The following is an 11,009-nucleotide window of genomic DNA, read 5'->3' as shown; positions in this document are numbered from 1 at the left end:
TTGGGGGAGGAGGCAAGGTTTGGAGGTGACTGATTTATGCTTCAATTATTGCTTTTAGGGTGAGAGTAGGAGTTACAATGAATCTTTTCATACTAATACACATTTCCAAGTAGCAGGGAGTCTTTGGAATAGGATAATAAGAAGAGAGTTCAGAAGGTAAACTTTTTCTCTTGGCTCAAAGGATGGTCCCACTTGTGTGTGTATGTGTGTGCATGCGCCACATCCCAGTCCTATTTTGTACTTAGAAACTGTCTCACTGAGTTACTTAGTGCCTCCCTGTTGCTTAATTATTGTTACACAAGTTTGTGTATATAATAAAAACATTAAATTGCATATTTTCAAAAGTTGAGCTATGTGCTATATGAATTTTATCTCAATAGAGCTATTTAAAAATATAGCACTAACTTCTACTAGATTTTGCAAGCTAATTTAAAATTTTCATAGTTGCATAGCATATGGTGAAAGGCTGGCTTTGGTCATCCTCCTGCCTGAGCCTCCAGAGCTGCTGGGATTACAGGCATGCAGCACGCACCCAGCTGGATGGTCCCACTTTTTAAGTCAGGTTTTTTTGTTGGCCCCTCTAGATAAGTCTTGCAGCTATAAGTTAGAATGGAAAGTATTTTAGAACATACTCAAAATTAGCCACTGAAAAACTAGTAATATGCTTGAGCTGGTCTATTTCAAACCTGTTGAAAAATACTTTTTAAAATTGAGCCGCACATGTAGGAAACTGAAGGTGTTGGGAAGAGTGCAGTGAATTAAAAAAAAATTCTACTCCAGTATGGTAGTATTGACCATATTTTATATTTTTGTGTGCAAGAACATTCCAGTTATGGCAGGTGGGCAAGGTTTCCTTAAAGAACTGGCTTTGGATGATAGGTATAATGGAAAGTGAACGGGGGTAGAAGTTAGGAGACATTAGGTTGAGTGCAGGTTTTAATATTTAATGTTTTTCTCTGGTTTGACTATAAAGTTATTACTCCCTAAACTCAAAAAGTGCATTGAAGTAACACATCAAGGGTCTGAGGAAAGTAGGAGCATCTCGTGTGAAATGCTTGAGACCAGAAAGATTTGAGTTTTTTGTACTTGGAAATATTTGCATAGACTTTTCTGTTTGAACATCGCTAATCTGAAACCTGAAAAGCTCCTTAATCTGAGCGTCAAGTAGGCGCTCAAAAGTTCTTTATTTTCAGATTGGGGATGCTCAAACTACTACTTGCCCACGGCTAGTTGTAATGGGTCTGGACTTAATGGGATAGTAACTTTAAGGATACTAACAAATTAACATACCTCGGCCCACTTACCTATGCCCCTTTGGAGCATTAAATCAACTATTTCTACAAATAATCTTTGAGTGTGACAAGATCATCCAATTTCAGTTCTCAAGACACATAACTGTAAAAACAATAGGCAATTTAAAGAGCCCAGGCAAACTGCAATAAGCTCCTTGTAGTTTGGCGTTGGAAGTAGCTCAAGGGCTGCTGGCGCCTCACAGGACTACGTGGCATTCCTGCGGGCCACCGCCATAAGCCAGACCGCAATGACCAGCAGGACTTTTCCTTTACCCGTAGTGTGGCTACTGCATCCACAACCTCCGCCCAATCTTACAGAAAAGTGTCTATAACCACATGTGCTGCAAACGAGGGCCCCTAAACCGCAGCACTGGACTTGATACCTGACCGGCCACAACTCCCGGAAGTACCGTGGCCGACCGCGCGCCGAAGTGGGCGGGGCAAGGCGTCGCACCCGGAAGTGTCTGCCTGCAGGGAGGGGCTGCGGCTGCCACGTTGGAGCGGAACGTGGAGGTGGCCCTGGGCCGGGGAGGAGGGGCGGCGGCGAATCCTGAGAGAGTCTGACCGGCGCGGTGCTAACGCAGAACCGGTCTCTGAGGGTCCCGGGCAGTTGTGTCCGCCTGTTGCCTTCTGCCCTCTTCGACGGCCACCGGGCCTTGAAGTTGTGCCCAGGAAGCTGGGACCCCGGCCTCGGTCTCTGCTGGCTCTGCCAGCCTGAGGCCCGGTCTCCGGTGACTACGCGCCCCTGGTCTTGGTTTCGGGCCCAACGGGACAACGTCAGGCTTCGAGACTCCTTCGGTGTTCGTGCCCGTCAACAGCCGCCGACGAGTCCAACGTCTAGCACAAGCTCCACAGAGGATTACGACAGGGTTTCCTGCCGGGCATTCTCAGCAGGGTTGGTAACTGGAGTTTGAGGTTAGGAGACCTTCGGACCCAGTGCACAAAGAGGTGCGGTACCCAAGGGCGAGGAAAGGAAACAAATCTCAGTTTTATTTCGTTGACTTTAGTTTGGTTGAGATTTTTCGTTTGTATTTGACTTGTCAAATTTAAGGGTTCACGGGGTTGAACTGAAAGCTACTATCATTTAACCACAATTGGATGATTTTAGAAACAATAGTTTCCAATCGCTGCCTATACTTCTAAGGAAACCTCATTAAGTATGGTATGATTTTGCTAATAAGTTGTTATAGTAAATTGTGGGGCAGTTGTAAATTAAGTCAAAATATTGTTTAGATTTATGGGCGTTATAAACTTTTCTGTAGTTTAGAGAGTGAATTTTACATAGGTCTTTTTGAACTTACAAACCCCTCCTCCTAAACTGTTCTTTCTACTACAGAAAACTGAAATTTGGCTCTTTGTTGCAGTTTTAACTGTATTTAATCGGTAAATTCGAAGGTCGTCCTTGTATCACAGAATCCTCGTTTTTTCTTACATCCTCCTTTTTCATTGGTTAAAGCTTACCCTTCTTTTTAATGGTTCTTCTGTGCTCCTCATTTCTCTTTACTCTATAATTACAGCTGTAGGAAAGATTCGTAGGCTTTAAGAACTTCTGGATAACTTGCAGTGCCCCCCCCCCACCCCCAGTTCTTCTGGATGGACTTTGAACCCAGGGCCCAGGGCCTCCTGCAAGCGCTCACCACTAAGCTATATACCCAGTCCTTTTTATTTTTTGAGACAGGGTCTCGCTAAATTGTCGGGGCTGGCCTCGAATTTGCGATCCTCTTACTTGGCTACTTGAAGTGTTTTTGTAGTTATGAATTTTTGTCACACGCATTCATGGTTATTTCGGAAGTGTGAAATGGAGATGGATATGAAATTATACTGCTTATTTTATATAAGCAGGCTCTTTTGTGAAACTAATATATAAGAAAAGAAGGAAATTTGTATACTGTAAAGAATAGTGATTATCAACATTTTGGGATAACACTCCCTTTTGAGAATAGTGAAAGCATTAGGTCATCATCCTAGAAAAACACTAGACATGTAGAATGTGTAATTTCAGATGTTTACAAATGCCAAGTTTAAAAAACTCTTGTAAAGTGACATTAATAAATTGATTTTTACACTTTTTTAGAAATGTTGCTGTTCTTACATAGGTTCATTTCAGCTCAGGATGTTTTCTTATCCTGAAGATGTATGACACCATTTATTTAGTTCAGTAGCCAATGCACAGTTGCTTTCTTTGATTTGTGTTTAGTTGAGTGAGATAAACCTAGAACATTGACAATACTATATTAGTCCTATGCAATAAATGTTGCCATTCTTTTTTATTATTATTTTTTTATTTTACTGGGGATTGAACCCAAGGGCTCTCTATCACTAAACTACATCCCCAGCCCTTTTAAATTTTTTATTTTGAAACTGAAGCTTGCCTTGAATTTACGATCCTCCTGCATCAGCCTCCTGAGTTACTAGGGATTACAGCTGTGTGCCACCACACGTGGCAGATATCCCCATACTGAGTGAGATATTTTGCCCACACAAGCTGTATTTTTATTAAAGGCAGTGCCAGCTAAGGATTGTATTCCTAGTTTAGGAATTAAAGGTGCTGGGTCCGTTACTTTAACTTTTCACTTTCCTGTGTATGGTTCAACTCTATGACATTGTAAGTATTTTTGAAGAATAATAACTGCTTGAGTTTTAGTATTACTTCACATTTGCAGTGTGAAGGAGTAGCAAGAAAAAAAAAGTTTTCACTTAATTGCATGCAATTAATTACAAAGTTTTTTGAAAAATAAGAGTTCTAACTTGGAACATAAATTTTTTTCAGATGTGTTCATGAAGATACTTTAGAATACACATTTTAAATTTTAACTTTTGTAATAGCCCTCTTTTATGAGTATTTGCTATGTGGCAGGCACTGTTGTAGGTACTCATTTAATTCTCAAAATGATGTGTGGTGTAGATGCTGTTATTGTCCTTATTTTACTTAGAGGGGAACAGGACACAGGTAAAATTATATGACAAAAGTCCAAGGCTTTAAAAATTATATGACAAAAGTCCAGGGCTTTAAATTTAGGATGTCTGCTCTAAATTGCATGCTCTTTAACTGCTATGTTATAGATATTGTTTTGCAGATAGTATATATAAATAAGCCACTGTCCTTACAATTTTTTTCTGGTTTTATAACAACTATGGTCATAGTAAAATAGTATTGAAAGAAGCAAAGTATGCATGGTAGGAATTCTAATCACATTGATAAATTTACCCAAATTTTTTAAAGCAAATCTCACTTGGGAATTACATATGGTTTCATCTAAACTTCTTATTTTGTAGAAAATCATTTACAATTAAATGAAGAGAAAGAAATACACGTGTATCTAGATGAATCACTTACAATTAAATGACCATTGCTAAGAAAAGGAAATATGTTTCCCTAGCATTCTCATTTTGAGAATGATAACAGGTAGATTATGGTACTCCTGTTTAATTAGATTCAGTTCTTTACACAACTCTAAGTCATTGTTTTTATTTTTATACAGATAGCATTGAAGTCTTGTATTTAGTATAGATTAATAAGTGGACCTGCTTCTAGAACATTAAGTGCCAGAGCTAAGAAATAAACTTATGAATGCTTTGAATTCCTACTTAACCATTATATGTTCTTGTGAAGTTGTCTCTGTGTTTACACATTAACCAAGTACTCAAGAATTAGCCCTTGTACCTTTGCTGTTGGAGATACCATAAGTCTAGTTCATTTTTTAAAAAAAGCTATTTTGGTTTTCACTTTTAGGAATTGTCATTTGTCTTTTTTTTCCCATGACAATACTTTCCCCTACATTTTAATATGAAAAGATCCTCTGAACCATTAAGGATTTCTAGCTTATCAATATATTTGTATTCCCTTAAAATCAGAATTCAAAATCAAACAAATCTTTCTGCATACATACTATGTTGAGCAGTTTTGAATCTAAAAACTAATACCTCATTGATTGTTGACAAAATGGCACATAAAAGTGTAAAAATGGTAATTGAAAAATATATAAAAGTATGTGCTCATAGGATATTATTAGTATCTAATTTAAATAGAATGACATTTTGTTATAAAATGCCTAAAGTGGGGTTTACTTTGTATGCAGACAGGATTTTATTTAGATTAGTGTGGATGGAATCATCAAGGCAGTTTTCATGAATGAGTTGGAGCTTGAACTTAGTATTAAAGATTAAGTTAAACATTTGGCTGATAGGAATAAGACATTCATAAAAAGAAAATAGGTCCTTTTTTTACTTCTTAAAAAATTGGAATTTTTTTCCCCAGAATAATCTTAGGTATAATGTTTTCTCAATCTCATGCTAATTATACTTTTTAAAAAATAGCTAACATATCAAAACACTAACTTGTGTGGTAGGCATTTTGTTTGCTTCTCAAATACATTATCTCATTTGACTTCACAACATTTCATGAGGTAGTCACTCTTATCCCCATTTTACAAATGTAGAAACTAGGGTTCAGAGAAGTAAAGTAATGCTTTCATGGTATCATATCTAACAAGTTGAAGAGCCAGTAGCCAAAGTGAGGGTCGACTCCAGAGACTGTGATTTTAACCATGTAATTTAAGCTCTGAATCCCACTTTTCCCTAAGTTAACACAATTTCCAAAATACATTTCTTTTTCTTTTAATTTTATCATGCATGGTAGTTGCTTTGGTATTATTATTTCTTCTGAATGTTATTATTTCTCCTGTTATTAAAAAAACAAATACCTAAACTTTTTGGAAGAAACAAGAGTTTCGTCTTTGGAGCTAAACTTCCGAGTTCAAATGTTGACTCTTTCTCTTACTATTATGAACAAATTATCTAATATTCTGTGCTTTCATTTTATCATTGTGAAATCTTCAAATAGAAACAATGTAAGACTTAAGGCTATTTGTTAGTCTGAAGCCCTTCTTGGAAACAGAGGATGAACTTCATCTTCTAAATATGAATAAGGAAACTGACAAAAGTTCTGTTGGAGAGCATTGAGGAAGTATATACACACCTGAGACCAAAACAGAAGAAAGAATAACATGTTAATGCTAAATGCCCAGTAATGTAGGAATTTGGTTATACAACTAGTAAAAAGAGAAGAGGATAGAAAATCAGAAGCAGAGAAAGTTTGTGGATTGCCATATCTGTAAAGGGTGGGAGTCAAAGGGCATTATTTAAAGCTGATAAATTGGCAAAAGTACAAACATATTCAGCAGTATAAAGGTAAACATTAAGAAAGATAATATTATTGTATGACTGTAATGCAAGAGGGGCAGAATGGTTATTCAAGCTAATTTCATTAGTGCTCCGAGTAAGGAGTTAATAGTTGTTGTATAAAGAAATGGGGGATTACATCAATGTTTATAGCAGCTCAATTCATAATAGCTAAACTATGGAACCAACCTAGGTGCCTTTCAATAGATGAATGGATAAAGAAAATGTGGTATATTTAGTAGAGTATTACTCAGTTTTGAAGAAGAATGAAGTTATGGCACTTGCCAGTAAATGGATGGAATTGGAGAATATCGTGCTAAGCTAAATAAGCCAATCCCCAAAAACCAAAAGCTGAATGTTTTCTCTGATATGTGGATGCCAATTCACAAAAGGGGGTTGGCGATAGGGAAGAATAGAGTTACTTTAGATTAGATAGAGGGGAGTGATAGGAGGGGATATGAAGTTAGGAACAATAGTAGAATGAAAAAGACATTGTATACATATATGATGACTGCATGACCAATGTGATTCTATAACATGTACAATCAGAAACATGAGAAATTATACCCCATTTACATATGATATATCAAAGTGCATAAATGTATTCTACTGTCATGTATAACTAATTAAAACAAATAAGAAATTTTATGACGTAAAAGAAAAAGAAATGGAGAATTAATGGTATTAAATAAAATTATTTAAAATTATGGTTACAAATATAGATCAGAAACATTAGAACAAAAATGTAGAAAGATTATAAAGACAACAGACAACAGCAAAAACTTCAAAATTTTATAAAACCAAATGGTAAAATGTGGTAAGACTAAGATCAACCATTTTTTTTTCTAGCAATACATTTTAAATGGCTTTAGGTAACCTAATAAAAAGATTTCAGTTTGGGTTACCAAGCAAAATCTGATTTTATTTTAATTTTTTAAAAAATATTTTATTAATTGTTGATGGACCTTTATTTTTATGTGGTACTGAGAATGGAACCCAGTGCCTCCCATATGCTAGGCAAGCTATTTACCACTGAGCCACAACCCCAGCCCCTCATTTTTTTTCCCCTACTGTATTCAAAACATCTAGTGAAAACAGAGTGGTTCAGAAGTTGACAAGCTGGGCACAGTAGTGTACAGTAATAATCCGAACCACTTGAGAGTGGTACACACCTGTAATCTCAGTGGCTTGGGAGGCTGAAGCAGGAGGCTTGTGAGTTGAAAGCCAGCCTCAGCAATTTAGCGAGACCCTAAGCAATTTACTAAGACCCCCATTTCAGAATATATGTGTGTGTGTGTGTGTGTGTGTGTGTGTGTGTGTGTGTGTATACACACATATAAAAGGGCTGGGGATATGGCTCAGTGGTTAAGTGCCCCTGGGTTCAGTTGTCATAGAGGGCCACTTTGTGATATTCACCAAAATTAAAATTGCATTGATATATATACATTTAAACTGATTGAACCCAGGGACACTTAACTCTTAGCTTCATCCCCGGCCCTTTTTATTATTTTGAGACAGGGTCTTGCTAAGTTGCTTAGGGTCTCTTTAAGTTGCAGAGGCTGGCTTTGAACTTTCAATCTCCTTTGAACTTTCAATTCCCCTTCTCCCTCCCATTCCCTCCCACCTCACTTCCCTTTTTAGGGGTAATCTTCTCATGCTCTTCCTCCCTACTCTGTTTTGAGTCTCCTCCCTTATATCAGAGAAGACATTCGGCATTTGTTTTTTAGGGATTGGCTAACTTCACTTAGCATAATCTGCTCTAATGCCATCCATTTCCCTGCAAATGCCATGATTTTGTTATTTTTTAGTGCTGAATAATATTCCATTGTGTATAAATGCCTAAAATTGTTCTTATCATTGAGTAATTCTACTTCAGGAAGATGTGTCTTGTTTATTATATGGCTTCTCTTAGCCCTGATACATTGTAACCCATACTTGTTTGAGAAGCACATGTGTACAAAGTTAATTCCTCAGCTACTATCCTGTATTGTTTTTTGGGGGGATATTTTTCCTGACTGATTTTTCAATGGAAGGACAGAAGATTGAATATCCATGCTAATCCAAAACTCTGAAAAGAATATCAGATTTTGGAGCATTTCAGATATCAGATTTTTGGGTTTGGAAAGCTTGAGCAATAAAGTCTATGCAAATATTCTATAATTTAAAAAAAGAAAAAACTCTGAAATACTTCTAATCTCCAGGCACTTTGGATAAGGGGTATTCTGCTATAATCTATAAAGAATTAGAATAGTCTACATTTGTCTCAAAATAGTTTCACAAGTTTTATCTTCTAGTTCTGAATGCTCGCAACAAGTGACACCTAAACCAATTTGAATTATTGGCTCTTGAACATTACTACTGTGGTAATGGTTTGTCTAGTATGTTTCTGTATATAATATGTTTCTGTATTTTATATTACATAATTTTTTAGGATGAAGTTAAAAGAGGTAGATCGCACAGCCATGCAGGCATGGAGCCCTGCCCAGAATCACCCCATTTACCTAGCTACAGGTAAGATCAAAAGAGGAGATAATATGAATAACCCAATTCTTCTCTTCTACATATGGCTTATTCATAAATGTCCATTAAGATGCAGTTCAAGCTTCCTCTGGGAAGCCCCTATCCCCAGCAAGATACCTCCATTTCCTTATCAGCTGAGTTCTGTGACCTTCATCTTTGTTCCAGTAGCACCATGTACATCATAGCAATGATCACAATGTGTTTAAAATAGATATTGCCTTTTCCACTGCACGGGGATTATGTTTAGCATTAGTCCTCCAATATTAAGCATAATAGAAGACATGTAAAAGTTCAATTGAATGAAGAGCAAATTTGATGCAAGCATTTTTTAATATAAAAAATGTATAGCATGTATGATTATATGTACATATAGTCAATCACAGGACTATTTTTACAGAGAGCTTTTAAAATATTTACATACTTTAAAAAAATTAATGGCCCTACCCACTCTTACAAACATCATCTTGCAGCCCTGTGCCAGAATCTCATTGCTATAGTAATTTAAGCATCTGCTTAATGGCATATGTGCTGAGATTTCAGCTACTAATATAGCATTCATGTGCAAGATAATTGGAAAATATGCTTTTAATTTCTGTTTTGTACCATTTTCTTTCAGTCTTTTATTTATTTTAATATTTTTAATTATAGGTGAACACAATACCTTTAATTAATTAATTTATTTATTTTTAGTGTGGTGTTGAGGATTAAACTCGGTGCCTCACATGTTTGAGGCAAGCACTCTACCACTGAGCCACAACCCCAGGCCTGAGTCTTTTATTTTTGTGTATGTAGTTACCATAAATGTATTTTCTATAGGAACATCTGCTCAGCAGTTGGATGCAACATTTAGTACCAATGCTTCCCTTGAGATATTTGAATTAGATCTTTCAGATCCATCCTTGGATATGAAATCTTGTGCTACTTTCTCTTCTCACAGGTATGAGGTTCATTCTTATTCATTTGATTATTTATATATTGTGATTGATGCCTACTTTGTCGATAATTATTAGAAAGTATAAGAAATACCATTAATAACATGAAACATTTTGTGAAAAAGTATATAAATGCATTTTTGTGGATGTGAAAGAAGTGTTTATATGTTCTCTTTACTGTTTTATTGCTGACTATTATGTGTAGGATGGGAAGGAGAAGCTCTAGTTTCTTTTTTTCCTCATAGTATAGAATTACTTTTTTCTATTTCTTTCATTCGACTTGTTTGTAAAAATGTTTGGTGTGAATAGAAAAAGGAGTGGTTATATTAATCACTATGGTATTATTGATTATCTCTGAATGGCAGAGGGTTTTTTTGTTTGTATGTTTGTTGGTACTGGAAGACAGGATCTCACTAAGTTGCTGAGGGTCTCATTAAGTTGCTGAGGCTGGCCTCTGGCTTGTGATCCTCCTGCCTCAGCCTCCTGAGTTGTTGGGATTATAGGTGTGTACCACCAAGCTTGGCTGAATGGCAGGTTATTTTTATTTTCTTCTTTCTACTATCTATATTTAGAAATATGCCTCACAAAGTATTTTGTTGACATAATTTCTGATGTACTAAGTATTTAAATCACCCTTTCAAGTATTTATGCTCTAATATAATGCCAAAGAAAGACGCTTTAAATTGAATGATTAAATGAACTTAATTGTCTCAGTATTTTAGCAGGTTTTGAAGAGACTGTACCTTAACAGAATATCATTCAAATCATGGAATTTAATGGGACACTTCATACTCTGCACAGCCTTCACAGTATGATTGGGAACCCCGGATATCTCTTTTATCTAGCAGTTTTTCTTCTTGCTACCATAGAACTCTTTGTCATCTTTCTACTGTTAATACATTATTTGTCTTAGAAAATTTCAGGCAACTTGCTTAACACCTTTATTGTTCTGGGTTTTGTGGTACTGGGAATCAAACCCAGGAGTACTTTACCTCTGATATAGACCCACAACCCTATTTATTTATTTGACAGGGTCTCACTAAGTTGATGAGGCTGGCCTCAAACTTGAAATCTTCCTGCCTCA

General features: G+C 36.3%; 1 protein-coding gene across 11 annotated transcripts in view; it reads left to right on the top strand.

Moving 5' to 3' along the window:
• Positions 1 to 2,024: 2,024 nt before the first annotated feature.
• SEC31A (SEC31 homolog A, COPII coat complex component) overlaps positions 2,025 to 11,009 on the top strand; it is a 63,040-nt gene continuing 54,055 nt past the window's right edge. For 10 of the 11 annotated variants that reach the window (XM_081303898.1, XM_081303894.1, XM_081303904.1 and 7 more), the window contains exons 1-3: positions 2,047 to 2,240; positions 8,905 to 8,984; positions 9,810 to 9,930. In XM_081303898.1, the coding sequence (XP_081160024.1) occupies positions 8,906 to 8,984; positions 9,810 to 9,930 (200 nt within the window). In that variant the 5' untranslated portion in view covers positions 2,047 to 2,240; position 8,905. Of the gene's footprint in view, positions 2,241 to 8,904; positions 8,985 to 9,809; positions 9,931 to 11,009 lie in introns of all 11 variants that reach the window. The other variant, XM_081303903.1, reaches the window with a different exon arrangement.

This window comes from Spermophilus citellus, assembly GCF_964194105.1.
Source record: "Spermophilus citellus genome assembly, chromosome: 8".
Lineage (NCBI taxonomy): Eukaryota > Metazoa > Chordata > Mammalia > Rodentia > Sciuridae > Spermophilus > Spermophilus citellus.
This window is presented reverse-complemented; position numbering and strand designations above follow the sequence as displayed.